The 17395-nt window shown below is 43.2% G+C and overlaps 1 protein-coding gene across 8 annotated transcripts in view; it reads left to right on the forward strand.

Moving 5' to 3' along the window:
* The window catches only part of FGGY (FGGY carbohydrate kinase domain containing), a 416661-nt gene that overhangs the window by 16788 nt on the left and 382478 nt on the right, over nucleotides 1–17395 (forward strand). For 7 of the 8 annotated variants that reach the window (XM_055306622.1, XM_055306623.1, XM_055306624.1 and 4 more), the window contains exon 2: nucleotides 15665–15879. The exons of the other annotated variant lie outside the window; for it this stretch is intronic. In XM_055306622.1, coding sequence (XP_055162597.1) covers nucleotides 15676–15879 — 204 coding nt within the window. In that variant the 5' untranslated portion in view covers nucleotides 15665–15675. The remainder of the gene's footprint in view (nucleotides 1–15664; nucleotides 15880–17395) is intronic. 8 annotated transcript variants of the gene reach the window in all.

Genomic DNA, 17395 nt, shown 5'->3' on the forward strand with positions numbered 1-17395 from the left:
AGCTCCCAGCAGAGTCCAAAGATCAGTTTTAAGAGGATATTGAGTTCCCTCTCAGATCCCTGGGACTGTTTGTGCACACACTGTCACCTAATTGCTCCTGGAGGAGTGGCTTTTTAAGAAATAGGACTGAAGGTAAGCTCACCTACTCTGGAGGATCGTAGCCTCAGGAAACAATATTATTGGTATGAAGTTATGTAGGGGAAAAGGAAGAAGGAAAAATATGAGAGCAACTCCCAAATGGTGGATTTTCATCACAATATTTGTAGCATTGACCAAGCTTTTTAGAATTGCTGAAACAGTTTTGCAAAGAACAGCCTCTCAGTCCATGTCCCTCTTTCTTTTTCATGCTACATTTGAGCAACTTGCATCTTTGTTGAATCAGCCATGAAGTCTGTGGTTTCCTGTGGCACACTACTAATAATATTTATACAAGCTATTATTTAATGAACCATATATTTATCATAGGAACAGTATTTTCATCATCAGTAGGGGCTAAAAATGAGTCCTGTCTGATGTGGGGAACAAAGGCAGAAGAAAAATTATTACATTTCTTTACAGTCTGCAGCCCGTTGACAATTCCTTGAAACAGGCAGAGGGACATTCCTGTAGGGACTCAGCTGCCTTAATGTTAATACTTTGCTAGGGGAAAGAGGCAATCTTAGCCTGACTCCCAGGATCCTGTAAGTCTACTTTAACATATAAAAATTTCTCTGGAAACTTCCTTTATCTCTACCCCCCAAGATATGTGCTGGCAAACATCCTCCAAGCATATGACCTGCTGATATACATCTGAAGGGTCTCATGACTCAGGTTTTACTGAACAGTTATAAATGAGTTTTCCTAGCAATAGCTAGCCCCCTTAAGATCCTGGAAACCTTGTTTCCAAGATACCTGGGAGGCTTATGCTATCCCTGACCCCCTCTCAACTTGAAAGTCTATAATGAGCCACTCCTCATGACCCTGGTGCAGCTCTTTCTGCTCACCGGTCCTGTCCCTGTGTTTTAATACAAGCACCATTTTGCACCAAAGACATCTCAAGTAATCTCTCTTGACTGTCGGCTTCTAACCCTAATGTCTTTCCTACATTATTTGGCAACCACAAAGGACTTTGAATTTTCTCATCTGGACTCTGAGCCACGTTGCAAAATTGGCGAGTATTTTCCCTCCTCTTCATCTACTAGCATTTCAGGAGTTTTTCAAGGGGTGTGGTCTCATTGGAACACTTTCATGTGGATTGCGTAGGCTCAGTCTGTAGCCTGTGGCTATTCTATGGGGAGGAGAAAGCTTGTATTTGGCTGGAAGTTAGTACTCTGGCCGAGGTGGTAATAAGACCCAGAAACTTGATGCCCTCTATATCCTTTTTTAAATTTTTTTTTTATTATTTATTTATGATAGTCATACAGAGAGAGAGAGAGGGAGAGACATAGGCAGAGGGAGAAGCAGGCTCCATGCACCGGGAGCCCGACGTGGGATTCGATCCCGGGTCTCCAGGATCGCGCCCTGGGCCAAAGGCAGGCGCCAAACCGCTGCGCCACCCAGGGATCCCTCTTTATTCCTATCCTTATAACAAAGTTGTCTGTCTTGGGCAAGGGACAGCCACTTAAGTCACCAGAGTCTTCCAATCTTAAGACTCCCATGGGAGGTTTCCTCCTGATTGATCTATTGTGATCCCCTTCACATCCCTGGTCTACTCACTTCTGGCCGCAGGACCTCCCCTGGGAGCTGGCTGAAACCAATACTCAATGGAATTAAAACCTAACTGGGGACCATTTCTTAGGGAAGTTAGCTATAAAGACTACATGGGTTAGAATGTCACTTGGATTGCAGTGGATTTCTATCTTTACTGTCTTCTGTCAATGTTCTCTACTAAATTATAAAATTGGGTAATTTCCCCTTGTAAAACTTTTCTAGTGTTCTCCATGGGCTAAAAAAGGCAGGGCAATAATGCAACCTTCAGGGCATAGGAAATAAGGTGTGTCCCTCACAGCAGGTGATAAAGCGGGCTTCAGGGCATAGGATGGCAGGGCACAGTATTTCAGTTCATTCACCAGGCACCCGTCTGTAGCCTAGGATGCGATGGGGAAGGGGAGGGATGCTGGCCTCCCTCTAACAGGATGCATACTGCAGTAATGCCTTTGTGGCAAGGCAGGATGGTGATCAATAGCAATTTTTGTTTGAGGGATGCCTCTAATCACTTTTGACACATGGAACCTTTGACATACCCTGCATGGGACACCGCCTGGGAGTCAGGGTAAGATTTTTTTGTAATGGACCTTCTCTACTTTTCCAGGAGCATGGCCTCAGTAGGCTCTTATTCAATCCCCAAGGACTCTACCTTGGGATGCCTTTTAACACACTGGAAACAATTTGGATTGCAAAATTTAGGAAAGGACTGAGCTCCTGTAACACTGCATGGCCTCAGTAGGATCTGTCAATTAGATCTCTTCTGCAGGAAACAGGGCAGAATGTGTTTGCCCAAATGTGTCTGGCTAGTAACCCCCCTCTGGACATATTGGATGATAGTTATCTAAATAAGCCTCCTCCAAATCAACCCAGGTTGCTGGAGGAAACAGGTTATCCCAGACAAAGGGAACTCTGACTCTCTCTCTCACAGTTCCACCTCCTAATCAATGTGGGGGCTTCTCCCTCACTCATTTCCTGGGTTAATGGCTATAATTGAAGCCAACTGTGGTTAGCCTACCTCAGGACAGGGACTTTAAGGAATATTCCCAAGTAGCTACTGAAACTCCTTTTGTTTGGGAGGAAATTCCCTGTTTCTCTAGCCCAACATAGACTGCCTGTTCCCCCCTTGTTGGCGGGAAAACATGGCATCTGCTCCTCTGTTAGACCTGACGAGTTCTAGAACTGGGAACCCTTTCTCTGCCTTCTGGCAGTACTTTACCTCTTCTGTCTTCTCATCCCTCACTTTTTGCTTGGGCACCACCCTGGGGGCATGACGCCTGTATAGCTGGTTCCTGTGCCATTCTTGGCCTCTGGCACCATGGCTTCTTCTCCCCTCTCTATCAAGGAGCAAAGAAGAGCAGCCCCTTGGACCTAACACCACCTACTCCAGATTTCCCCACCAGTGTCTGATAAAAATTGACACTGGGGAGGATCCAGCTGGAACATAATCCGTATTGAAACTAATTTACATTTGTTGGTTTAAGATAGACATGTCTTTAAAATTAATTAGTGTTAAATGTAAAACTTTTATTCTTTGAAGGCCAAATAAGCTCATACTATTTCTTTTGTAATTTGTTAGCAAAGAGATGACTTAAAATTATGGTTAATTACAAAGATTTCATGGGTAATTGTTAAGATAGCTTTCAAAATCTTTGGTAACCTGAAACTAAAGTTTTGCTTGGATGATAAATGGGATTGAATTCATTGGACATCTAGGTCTTTTCCAAAAGGATAAAGTGCTAAAGCATTGATTACTGGACACAGTTTTGTGCTTTTGACTTCTTATTGCAAAGAGACTAAAGATATTTAAGACTGTTGGAAAACATTCTTTGTGCTTAACTGATTCATAAATCTGCTATCTAAAGAGTTCTGGTGTAATAATTCACAATTGGTTACTACTAGTTTACACTGGAGACTAAAGTTTCTAAGTGCAGAATTTTGCTAAATGTAATTAAGACTGATGGGAATAAGGGAAGCAAAAGTAGGAGATATGTAAGAAAGATAGAAGGAATGGGAATGCATTTTTATTGAAGGTAAAATAAGGTAATTTTGTTCTAAATGAGACTGATTATTTGGAAAGAAATGGATTGGGACAAAATTTGAATGTGAAGGAAAGTTGCAGAAGGTTTGTCAAGGGAAATCTTTGGAAAGGAGTTTTAGGTGTGATAAGGAAGGACTAAGGTTGAAATGAATGGATTTTAAAAGTATAGAAGTATAAGATTGAAAGTCTGCTTTCTCTCTGTTAAAAGACAATTTTCTTGAATTGTTGGTCTGCTCTTCAAAAAAAATGTAAACAGAGTTGTTTGCTCTTTCCTTTGCCCAGAAAAAAACAGTTTCTCTGTTTTGCCTTTATCAGGTCTTTGGGGATCCTTAATCCTCTTTATGCATGTGCTTTAAAACTTTCTAAGGTTTTAATAAAGTTCCCCAAGATTTAAATCATGAATGAAATCTTGTTGACTAATTAGGCTTGTTTATTTGGTATGTTATCTTCTGGTATAAAGTCATCACTTGATATTTTGATTATTGAAATGTCATATGTCACAGGAATAACTGAAGTTTCTTGTCCTGGCATCATAATGAACTCTCATATCAGATCTTTAACAAGGTCCATTTCTGAATTTTTGTTATTTATAATTGTTCTTATTCCCTTGCAAAATGAGTTACATCTTCAAGGAGATTAATAAAGAGGAATTCTAGGGTAGGAATTTCCCGAACTAACTAAAAAGCTACATTCAAACTGAACATGAACTAGTTGAGCATAGGACTAAATGAACTAAAAAGATGATTATAGTTTTGTACCCCTTGTTTGAAACATTGCTTGTTCTCTAATGTTTACCCTTTCAGGTTAAGAGAACATTCTCAAGATATTTCTGGCTTACAGAAACATGGTACAGTATACATTTGTGAACAAATTGAGACATTTAACTTTTTTCTCTACTTGAACCCTCTGAAATTCAAAGGTCTCTCAGTAAGTATTCTTTCTTCCATGGCAATTCTATACATTTGCCTAAGTTCAATAAGAATCTGTTCTTGTAACAGGACATCATTTGAAACATTGGTTATTTTACCAAGGCTTTGACTAGAATATCCTATTTAAGAGACATGCATTGGCCTCAGATATTACCAAAGAGCTTTAAGGAACTAAGGTTGTCTTTATGAAACATGGAGTCATAAAGCCCCTTGGAACTGTTGGCCTGATACCTTGCTTACAGAGTTCCCAGCAGCCTCACAAGGTGAATGAAGAATGTCACTTCCTGGCAGGTGCAGGAATCTCAGGATATATTTGGGACCTCATGAAGAGGAATCCACCCACATCTACAGGTATTGTAGGCATGTCTGATGGCAAGTACCTGGCTTGGCTTCTGGCCTGGAGAGGCTACTGAATTCAACCTAGAGATTCCTTATAAAAAGTTCCAGCAAAGTAGATTCTGAAAGATCTATATGATAATCATTATTCTTGCTGAGTTTATGTAAAGTAATTAGACCAAGTTTGTTAAAATTGGACTTGTTTAGTAAAAAAATTAGTCTTGATTTGGCTATGTCTGGAAGTAAGGGCAATTTTAAAGAGAAAAATTATGTTTTGGTAACACACCTTTGCAGATTAAATCCTAGTTCTGCTTGTCTTTGAATGTTGTTTTGCCTAAGCTTGACAACTTGAAGTAAACTTCAGGGAAGTTGCCATAATAGCTCATGTATAGATAGTCTCTTTGCTTATTATTCTGTGGGGATATTAACAGGACCCCACAGGCATGATTATTTTGAACAGCTTAAAAAATGGGATTGATTCCTCAACAATTCTATACCTCAGCTAGCACCTTGATCAATTCTGTATGGCTGGGATGATAGAATCACTCCTTAGAAGCCAAAGTATACCCCACTCCATGGGGTTAATTGTGGGCTTGTGGAGATAATGGATGGCCCCACTTTCTTTGTGATTAGATTTGATGATGCACTTGCGGATACCCCTATCTCTTGAGACAAGTCTTCTCCCACTTGTCCGTGATTTCTTGTAATTAGGCTGGACCTCAAACAAAATGGGCTTCTGATAGTTTTATCTCTTAGTCATATTTATCCTAGAAGTCACCTCTGTTGAGGTATAATTTTTAAAAAAAGGCTTTAGCTAAGCACACAACAGCCCTCCTGGTAAAAGGAGCCTCAAAGCTCACTATGGGACAGTCCCTGACTGTAATGACTTCACATCAGGTCCGGAATGTCTTAGAGACCAAAAGCCACCAATAGACGATGGGAGGCCAACTTATTAAATAGTAGGCTATACTTATAGAGATGCCTGAAATATACTTGAAACCTTTCAGACTTTAAACCCAGCTGCGGGGTCCCTGGGTGGCTCAGCTGTTTCGCGCCTGCCTTTGGCCCAAGGCGCGATCCTGGAGTCCAGGGATCGAGTCCCACGTCAGGTTCCTGGCATGGAGCCTGCTTCTCCCTCTGCCTGTGTCTCTGCCTCTCCTCTCTCTCCTCTCTCTCTCTCTCTCTCTCTCTATGTGTATCATAAAAAAATAAAAATTAAAATTAAAAAAAAAAACCCAGCTGCCCTTATGCCTGGACCTGATCATATTACTCTATAGAACATACCTGTTCAGAGGCTATTGATCTTGTTTATTCTAGTCAACCAGATTTAAAAGGTTCTCTTATCAAAAATGCAGACAATAGTTGGTGTACTGATGGCAATAGTTTCATGGAAAGGGGAAGAAGAAAAGCTGGGGTGTGCTGTAGTGCTCACTCATGCTTTGAAATTGCTAAAGCCTTAAAAATTATTTTTTTATACTGACTCCATATATGCTTTACTAGTCCCACATGCCCGTGGAAAAATTTGGAAGAAAAAGGGCTTATTATCAAGCCATAACTTCCCAATCAAGTATGGGCCTTAAATCCTTACTCTTCTTGAGGGTGTATACCTGCCTAAAGAGGTGGCTGTAATTCACCTCAAAGGACATCAAAGGATGTGACTTAGAATCTAAAGGAAACAATTTGATAGACTGTGCAGCCAAGCAGACAGCACAAAATAAACCACATTAAGTCTTTTACCATCCTAACTCATAATAAAGTCCATAAGTCCAGTCTGTTCAGACCAGGAAATTCATATAGCCCAGGAACAAGGATATTCAAAAAAGCACAGGACTGGCTTGTTAATAATAAAGGAAAAAATCTTTATACCCAAAAATAACCAATGGAAGTTAATACAGGGTTTACAACAGGATTACTCATTTGGGTAAAAAGGCCAACGAGATGACAAAAAACTTTGCTAAGAGAAATTTTCCCTGATTGGACTCCCTTAATCCCTAGAAAGTGACAACAGACTGTTTTTTATTACATAAATTCAAAAGATGGTCCTTTAAAACTGAATAGCACTTGATATCTTGACTGCAGTTAAAGGAGATCCAGAAGCAGATGACTGTCTCCTAATAGGACCCAGTGGCTACATGGCTCCAGCTTGTGTCCATGGCTTCCCCCAGGCTGGATAGGCCGCTGTACTCTGTTTTTTTTTTTTTTAATAATAAATTTATTTTTTATTGGTGTTCAATTTTCCAACATACAGAATAACACCCAGTGCTCATCCCGCCAAGTGCCCCCCTCAGTGCCCGTCACCCATTCACCCCCACCCCCTGCCCTCCTCCCCTTCCACCACCCCTAGTTCGTTTCCCAGAGTTAGGAGTCTTTATGTTCTGTCTCCCTTTCTGATATTTCCTACCCATTTTTTCTTCCTTCCCTTCTATTCCCTTTCACTATTATTTATATTCCCCAATTGAATGAGAATATATAATGTTTGTCCTTCTCCGATTGACTTACTTCACTCAGCATAATACCCTCCAGTTCCATTCACATTGAAGCAAATGGTGGGTATTTGTCCTTTCTAATGGCTGAGTAATATTCCATTGTATACATAGACCACATCTTTTATCCATTCATCTTTCGATGGACACCGAGGCTCCTTCCACAGTTTGGCTATCGTGGACATTGCTGCTATAAACATCGGGGTGCAGGTGTCCCGGCATTTCATTGCATCTGTATCTTTGGGGTAAATCCCCAGCAGTGCAATTGCTAGGTCGTAGGGCAGGTCTATTTTTAACTCTTTGAGGAACCTCCACACAGTTTTCCAGAGTGGCTGCACCATTTCACATTTCCAACAACAGTGCAAGAGGGTTCCCTTTTCTCCGCATCCTCTCCAACATTTGTTGTTTCCTGCCTTGTTAATTTTCCCCATTTTCACTGGTGTGAGGTGGTATCTCATTGTGGTTTTGATTTGTATTTCCCTGATGGCAAGTGATGCAGAGCATTTTCTCATGTGCATGTTGGCCATGTCTATGTCTTCCTCTGTGAGATTTCTCTTCATGTCCTTTTGCCCATTTCATGATTGGATTGTTTGTTTCTTTGGTGTTGAGTTTAATAAGTTCTTTATAGATTTTGGAAACTAGCCCTTTATCTGATATGTTATTTGCAAATATCTTCTCCCATTCTGTAGGTTGTCTTTGAGTTTTGTTGACTGTATCCTTTGCTGCGCAAAAGCTTCTTATCTTGATGAAGTCCCAATAGTTCATTTTTGCTTTTGTTTCTTTTGCTTTCGTGCATGTATCTTGCAAGAAGTTACTGTGGCCTAGTTCAAAAAGGGTGTTGCCTGTGTTCTCCTCTAGGATTTTGATGGAATCTTGTCTCTCATTTAGATCTTTCATCCATTTTGAGTTTATCTTTGTGTATGGTGCAAGAGAGTGGTCTAGTTTCATTCTTCTGCATGTGGATGTCCAATTTTCCCAGCACCATTTATTGAAGAGACTGTCTTTCTTCCAGTGGATCGTCTTTCCTCCTTTATCGAATATTAGTTGACCATAAAGTTGAGGGTCCAATTCTGGATTCTCTATTCTGTTCCATTGATCTATGTGTCTGTTTTTGTGCCAGTACCACACTGTCTTGACCACAGCTTTGTAGTACAACCTGAATCTGGCATTGTGATGCCCCCAGCTATGGTTTTCTTTTTTAAAATTCCCCTGGCTATTTGGGGTCTTTTCTGATTCCACACAAATCTTAAAATAATTTGTTCTAACTCTCTGAAGAAAGTCCATGGTATTTTGATAGGGATTGCATTGAACGTGTAAATTGCCCTAGGTAACATTGACATTTTCACAATATTAATTCTGCCAATCCATGAGCATGGAATATTTTTCCATCTCTTTGTGTCTTCCTCAATTTCTTTCAGAAGTGTTCTATAGTTTTTAGGGTATAGACCCTTTACCTCTTTGGTTAGGTTTATTCCTAGGTATCTTATGCTTTTGGGTGCAATTGTAAATGGGATTGACTCCCTAATTTCTCTTTCTTCAGTCTCATTGTTAGTGTATAGAAATGCCACTGAGGGGATCCCTGGGTGGCGCAGCGGTTTGGCACCTGCCTTTGGCCCAGGGCGCGATCCTGGAGACCCGGGATCGAGTCCCACGTCGGGCTCCCGGTGCATGGAGCCTGCTTCTCCCTCTGCCTGTGTCTCTGCCTCTCTCTCTCTCTCTCTCTCTCTCTCTCTCTCTCTCTGTGTGACTATCATAAATAAATAAAAAAAATTTAAAGAAATGCCACTGACTTTTGGGCATTGATTTTGTATCCTGCCACACTGCCAAATTGCTGTATGAGTTCTAGCAATCTTGGGGTGGAGTCTTTTGGGTTTTCTATGTAGAGTATTATGTCATCAGCGAAGAGGGAGAGTTTGACTTCTTTGCCAATTCGAATGCCTTTAATGTCTTTTTGTTGTCTGATTGCTGAGGCTAGGACTTCCAGTACTATGTTGTACTCTGGGTTTTGCCTGGATGCATGGACGCATTAAATCCATTACCAACCCGGCCAACCTTCCAAATTTAAAACATGGTGGATGCTTTCTGTGTCTCGTTGTTATGACCACCTGGCATTCACCTTTGTTCCCTCTTTGGGACTGGACCAGGTTGTTTGGTACATGGAAGCTCTTAATAAGGACATGGTCAAAGCCCTAAATGTCACTCAAAATAGCATTTCTCTACTAAATCCTAAAGTAACACAAATGTGTAAAGCAGTTTTACAAAATAGAGTAGCATTAGATGTTTTAACTGCTACACAAGGTAGAACGTGTGCTATGACAGAAACATAATGCTGTGTATACGTTCCTGATTACCTCAAATATATTTCTGTGTTTCTAACTGACATGGATACTCAAAATGGTGCTTTAAACAATCCCTCTCTTTCCTTTAATGGTTGATTAAATTCCTGGACTGGGAAAGATTTTCATCAGTTATCAAAGGACTCTTATTTGCGCTTCTTTTTCTTTTTCTTATACTAATCTTGTTTTGCTCTTTTCTCCCATGCGTCTCTCCCTGGTGCAGAGACTCCTTCACTGCCATAACTTCAAGCCAAGTTGACTCCAAGGGCCTCTGCTTTCATAACTCCTATATCTATTTAAGCCCCAGCTGACCAGTGTTGACCCATAGGTAGGGACATCTCTCTAGCCCTATTAAGCAGGAAAAAGTTACAGAAGATGAGACCTTCTACCCTCAGCAGCCTTAAAGATTTAAGGGTCAAAATCGCTCAGATGGGAATGATTTGGGAAACAAAGGCAGAAGAAAAATTATTAAATTTCCTTACTCTCTAAAGCCATTGACAAGTCATTGAAACAGGTAGAGTAACCTTCCTCTAGGGACTCAGCTGCCTCAATGTTAATACTTTGCTAAGGGCAAGAAGCAATCTTAACCAGACTCCCAGGATCCTGTAAGTCTACTTTAACATAAAAAATTCCTTTAGAAATTTCCTTTATCTCTCTACCTCCCCCAAGATATGTGTTGGCAAACATCCCCCAGGCATATGACTTGCTGATATACATCTGAAGGGTCTCATGACTCAGGTTTTACTAAACAATAGTAAATGACCTTTCCCAGCAGTAGCTAGCCCCTTCAAGATCCTGGAAACCTTGTTTCTGAGATACCTGGGAGGCTTATGCTATCCCTGACCCCCTCCCCACTTGAAAGTCTATAATGGGCCACTCCTCATGCCCCCCCCCCACAGTTCTTTCTGACCCTCACCTCATGGGTCCTGTCCCCTGTGCTTTCATAAAACCACCTTTTTGCACCAAAGACGTTTCAAGAATTCTTTCTTGGCCATTGACTTCAAACCCTAATGTCTTTCTTACATCACCATCCATACTGGGGACTCGGATAGGAGGCTGTTTCTGCCTTTTGAAGATCTTGCAGACTGACAAGTTAGGTGTCCCAGGACTCGTGTCTAGCACAGCTTGAATTTTTCTCTATTGTTTTCTTTCTTGTGGTCCCCACAGTCTGTGTTCTCATTTCTGTCTGCCTATCACCATCCCCGTAGCCCTAACAGTAATTTGTTTTTAAAATATTCATCTTTGCTTAGAAAGAATGAAATAGAACCAAAGTTCTGAACCTCACCTCATAAATTGGGCTTTGCAGCCATTCCAACTTAGCCTCGAGTCCCAGTTCTTCAGGTTTTGTACTGTGTGACCCTAACCACCTTCGTTGCTAAGAACCTTAGTCTCCTTAACTGGAAAATGAGCTTATATTGCCTACCTCACAGAGATGTTGCAAGTAGTAGATGGAATCACAAAATCATGTGGGTGATTTGCAGAGCAGAGTTTAATAATTGATAGTTGTTGCTACATTTGTTGCTACTTGTTATTGAAGAAGTTAACAAAGAATTTTGTTTTCAGTTTTAGGTTGGTGTTGGGGAGAGAGCCCTACACTTGGCCATAGAGGCTGGGGTTCAAATCTTGGTACTGCCATTTACAGTTTGTAAGACTCAGGCAAATTTCCCCATCCCCCCTGAAGTATAGAATGGTGATAGGTTTACCAGCTTGGTTGAGTTTCATTCGGAAGAGATTAAGGCCTATGTGCAAGTGCCCGACACACAGATCCTACTCCTTATTATTATTTTTTTTCTTGGCCAATTAGAAAATGGAATGTTTTCTATTTTGCAGTTATTTTTTGAGGAGAGGGGGAACTGGATACAGTTTGAGTCCAGGACACAGCAGAGGACTTGTGACCCAGGAACAAAGGGCATAGAGGGGGAAGGCAAGGGATATGAGTTGCAGAAAATTCTCTGGCAGAGTTTTTAAAACTCTCAGGGTCGAGTTTCAGGGAAGCCGCCCAAGGGCTTGAACTTACTTGCTTTCCTGCTTTCAGGGTCCAGGTGTGGAAACAATCACAAAGAGATCACTTAAAACTATAGTAATGGGAAACATGGTGAACCTGAAATATTTAATTAGGATCTATTTCTTGGAAAAACATGAACTGGGAGGTGTGTGTGAACAATGCTGGGAGGTGTGGGGCCCTGGTCTCTGTGGGTTTGATCATTCCTGACCGGAGTCTTGGTAACATGGTCTGGAAACTGGTGGTTTTGCAGAGAGAGGTAGCCTGGCCTGGGGAAGGGTCAGTCTCTGTGGGTGGGCAGCTTGAGTTCTGAGGTAGCCAGTCTTAAACAGCGTAGGCAGGGGCCTTGGCAAATAGGCGTTTAATAAATGGAGGAGAATCAGGCAATTTAGCACCCTGAGAATGGTTGGGGACTTAAGAGCCAGAGAGAATGGAATTGCTGTCAACTCTATTACTTATTAGTTATACAACAGATTGTGGCAAGTTACTTTACCTGTCCAGAACACAATTTCCTCACCAGTAAAATGGGGATGATATTAGTAATTATTATCTTCAAGAGTTGAGGTCGGGATTAAAAGTATGGCAATATTAGCAAGCTAGCTGTAAAACAGAGCACTAGGGCCACAGTAAACGTAATGCCTTTTATTATTCCCTCAGGTTAGGTTTTAAAGGTATCCACTGAGTCACAAAGACTCATCGAGTACCTGCTGTGTGCCACACACTGGGTTTGCACAGGATCTAGCCGTGATCCTGGCCTCAGAGGAGTTAATTGTTTAATAGTAAAGCTCCACTCTTCATATGCGGTAGGGGCTCTCCTGAAGGGTGGGCACTTTCCTGTTTAATGAAGTCAGGGTTCCAGAAAACAGAACTGGAGAAAGCCCTGTGTCAGCTGCAGAGTAAACCTCTGCCTCTGGATTTTACTGGAAATCAATTGGGTGTCTGGGTAGTGGGTGATAAGATGTCCTGAGATGTGTGCCCTGCTGAGGAAGATAGAGTCAGAAGGAAGCAACTGAGGCTTACGGAGCTGGGCCAACCCCATGGAGAAATCTGTCTTGTCACTGGGGCTAGCTGGAATGGGGTGAAGGCTGGGAGATGGCTGGCCAGTCTAGGTAAGCCAGAACATTTGTATGGATTCTTCATTTCCTTTGTATTTCCTTGTTTCTCCCTGAAGTGTTTAGCATAGTCTTGGAGAGCGGTAGGCAAGGGCAGAGGGTCATAGGCGTGCTAGGATTAGTGTTAGGAGCAGCACGCCTGGGCCTTTATGCTGGACACGGTGAGAAGCTAGAAGAGGGCATTCCAAGGAGAAGATGTGAGTGTGGGAGGTGGAGCAGCTGGTTTGATCAGTCTTCCTCCCGCTTGCAGATAAAGTTGAGGAAGCTCTGAGCCAGGGCACCATCCTGTTTTGTCCTTTACGGTATCCTCAGCTTTTAGCAGGGTGCTTGGTACCTGGCCCAATCTGCGTTTCTTTGGATGGCAGTCATGGATTTCAAGATGCATTATCATTTCATATACCACTAAGTAAGAAAGACAATGCTACCAATGAATTGCGAGATGCCATTGATTGTAGGAGTCACTGATTTCAGAGAAACAAAATGTAAAAAAAATGAGTGTCCTAGAATTAAAGTGGTTGTAGGCATCCAATAAATATCAACTGGATGAATGAAGCATACAGAGATTAGAATGCAAGCAAAACACTAGCTCATATAAGTAAAATACTAGGAATTCAAACTGTTAAAGGATAAGCCCATTCATCCGTGTTTTCTATTGATTTCACCGATCTGGGTGTTGATTCAGTAAACATTTATTGAAAATTGATTCTATACCAGACACTGTTAGGAGCTAGGGATACAGAAATCAAAGTTCCTTATTTTTCAGGTTCAGGCCAGTAAGGGAGACAGACCTGGAACCAAAAATAAAGGACGTTTTAGAATGGTTAAGATTTGAAGAAAGTAGGGACACTGTACTCTCGTGGCACCAAGTGACAGAGAAAGGCAAGGGGAGATGGTTGAATTGGAATTGAAAATATAAGTCTGAGGTCACAAGAGAGGGGATTAGGTAGGGAAGGGCAAGTGCAAAGCAGTGGGGCAGCCCTGCGGCAGGTCAGGATGAGGAGTCTCTGGACATCTGGAGTTTGGTGTAAGAATGGGCAGGATTGCGTTTGGTTGCGAGGCCAACCACAAACAGGGCCTGGGATGCTATGCCCAGGGCATCAGGCTGTATTATAACCACCCTGAGTCCTGAGGAAGGACCCAGCAGAGGGATGGCTCTGAGGAGGCAGGGAGGGCAGGGCTGGGCTGATCCTTCCTTCAAAGGGAGCTGCTCTTCTTTGACTGGATTTAAATCCTCTATGAGTAATGGCTTGAAGAAAAGGAGGGAACGCAGAGCTTGACCACTGGTACTATAGGTCCTGTGCAGCTCCTGAAGTCCTGTAAGCAAGGGAGGCAGGTTGATGGGGAAGTGCAGAGGCTGGAGCCGGAGCCCTGCTGAAGGTACACGTGCTCACTGTGGCTTCCCCGGTTTCCTCTCCCACCTGCCAGGGAGCCTGCAAGCCGAAGGGGGCAGACGCTGTTGGGGAATCACTGTGATTAAGTCAAAAGCAATCACTTTTAATGAAGCCGTTTTTGACTGGGATGAATATCCAGGAAGCAGTAACTGAACATCTGTGGGCTGGCTTCGTTTTAGAGTCCCCAAGTGTGACCTTGCCAAGGAAACATTTACCTTTTTGAAATGGAAGAGCTCAGAACGCTTTCTGGGTTGAAATGAGACTCCGGGTGCTAAGCCTGCCCCGGCTCACCTGGGGAGTTGTAGCCTGTTCACCAGCGTGGCTGTCTGGGGGGCTTGTTCTTGCTCTGCGAAAGGCTGATCTGGGAAATGAAAGCCTCTGCGAGATTTCTGTGTCATGTGGGCTAATCTGACCAGAGGGACTGAGAGCGGCACTGAAGGCCAAGGAATTCCTGAGTGTTCTCTGGTCAGATTGCCTCGTAACTCACAAGGGGTCTGCAAAGAAAACAGATCGTCTGACAAATTCCTGATCCCATCCCCTGCGAGTCTCCTTCCCAATTCCCAGTCACTTCGTGACTCGGCTGCGGTATACTCACCTCTTCTTCCAAGCAGCCCGCAAGCTGTTAAGAATGAACAGGAAGGGCGTGGGACTTGACAGTGCACAGATGGGAGGCCGTGGATCCAGGCCGCTTCACTTCTCTGGGACCTGTTTCCCCATCCGTGCAACATGCATCACTGGAATGTACATTTACTCTCTTAAGTGTGCGGACCTAGCTTGAAGAGAGAAGTTATGTATCTCTTGGAGTCTCCCCCTGAGGACCTATAAATTTAGAGATTTAAGTATGTTCTCCTTCCAGAGTCACAGTGAGGAAAAGAGCAGATCCGTGTACTTTTCACTTTCCTGGGCATGTAATAGGTGCTTAGGAGATCATTCTTTGAATGGAAGGTTGGCAGGATAGATGAGGTTCCTTTTTAGTACTGTGGCCACTGTCCTCATTTTGATTCAGATTCTATGAGAATAAATACATACTGTTATCTCTAGATTTGCTGGTTTCCACAGCCCGTATTCATCCATATAGCACTTTTCACCCAGTATCACAACTTTGGGTAAATGATTATGTAATTCGTAGCAGTTTAACATCTGACTTCCTCCCAAGAATGGAAACTCCACATCTGAGGCCTTGCTGGTCTTGTTTACGCACCGCACTCATTGTTTTTGTTGGGTGAATGAATAAGTAAATGGTGACTGGTTGGTCAGCTATGCCTCTTTTATTTTCACTTGCAAGATATTTTGGGCTTGATTTTGCAGACCCACTTGGTCTTCATGTGGTTTTTGTCCTTGGTCATGGCAGGTGGAGGGACCATGATGCCTGGCGGAGATCAGGAACCAGGGAGCTACTATGTGGGTGTGGATGTCGGAACAGGCAGTGTGCGTGCGGCTCTGGTGGACCAGAGGGGCATCCTTTTGGCTTTCGCAGACCAGCCAATTAAGCGATGGGAGCCTCAGTTCAACCATCATGAGCAATCGTCCGAGGACATCTGGGCTGCATGCTGTGTTGTCACAAAGGTATGGCCACAGCTGTGGCATTCTATCCTTGCATATGCTCCCCTGCTCCCACCGACTGAGCATGTCTGTTTTGCACACCTGCTACTGGGAACCACTCCCAACCAATGTTGGGACGCTTTAGATATAGGCCTTGCCTTTTGGGAGCTCACAGTCTAGTGGCAGAGACCAGTAGACAACAGCTACACTATGCCTCGGTAGGTGCCGGGGGCTCAGTGGCTGTGGCTGGAGCTGAGGAAAGGACAGCTTGGAAGGGCTCACGTGGACAGGACCCAGGATGGGGAACAAGCAGAGGATCCCATATGACTGAATGTGGAAGAAGTCACTGATAATCCTAGCTAACGCCTGTGTCTTCACGTGTGCCCAGTGGTGTGTAAACTGTATTAGCATGCATTGTGTATGTGAATCCTTGCAATGACCCTATGAACGTAGTCCTGTTATAGCCCCTGTTGTATTGAGGAGGAAACAGGCTCAGAAAGGTTAGGTGACTTGCCCAAGTTCTTGCAGTTGGTAAGAGGCAGAGGCAGGACGGGAGCCTATGGAGGCTCAGGCTGACTCCACTGCTGTACTGTCAGTCCTGGACTCTCCTGTCTTCCACAAAGACAGGTGGGGGAAGCTTGTTTTGTTCAGAGGCAACAGCATGTGCAAAGGCATGAGTGGCACGTGCACGTGGTGTGTTTTGAGAAAGCAAGGACATCGAGTTGTGCCAGACAGATGTTGATGTGGAGTGACGTCAGCTTGCAGTTCGCCCACTGGCTCGGGAAAGGAAGTGATGCTCACTTGTCCAACTTGACTGTTTGGTTTGAGTACCTGGTGATCAGGAGGGACAGAGGCACTTCTGTCTTTTTCCCTTTCAGAGGGAAAAATAAAGTCCTGGTTACTTTTCCCTCTGTTCCTAGTTTTGTTCCTTAAATATTCATGAAGGGCTTGGTAATTTGCAGATGGACAATTCACCATTCTGTCCATATTGATCAGTCTGTTTAAACTTTAATGAGCTCTGGGCTGCTGTTAGTGCCCCCAGAGAGGAAGGCAGAGAGAGGAGGTGGGGGTGGGCAGTGCCGGAGCATCCTATAGGAGTAAAAGTGGGGGCACATCTCTTCTGCCTGTTTAATTTTCTTCCTCCCTCCCTGCTCTTGGCCCCTGCTGTGGTGAGAATCTTCTACTCTTTGCCCTTGGGTCTCCTTTGTTCTTCTAACATATAGCCTTTCTTGCCATTAAGGAAATTGTCAAGAAGAAAATATAATCCCCTGATGAAAAGCTACTTTAAAAAAGGTCTGCTCTAAGTACAGCTTGGTTTAATGGTAGATTTTTAATCATCTCCCGGTGGCGGCCAGCTCCGTCATCAGTGTGAGCCCCGAGAGCCCCATGAGTGCTGTGGGCATTTGTCCTAAGTGAGGCTATCTTCATTGAGGCTATTGCAATAAAGTGGCTGGGTCTTAGGCTGTCTGCTCACATGGGGTATGTCTATATGGCCCTGTGCCAGAAGCCATAGGATAAGCATGACACATCTTGCAGCTCA

The sequence above is a fragment of the Nyctereutes procyonoides genome, unplaced genomic scaffold, assembly GCF_905146905.1.
Source record: "Nyctereutes procyonoides isolate TBG_1078 unplaced genomic scaffold, NYPRO_anot_genome, whole genome shotgun sequence".
Taxonomy (NCBI): domain Eukaryota; kingdom Metazoa; phylum Chordata; class Mammalia; order Carnivora; family Canidae; genus Nyctereutes; species Nyctereutes procyonoides.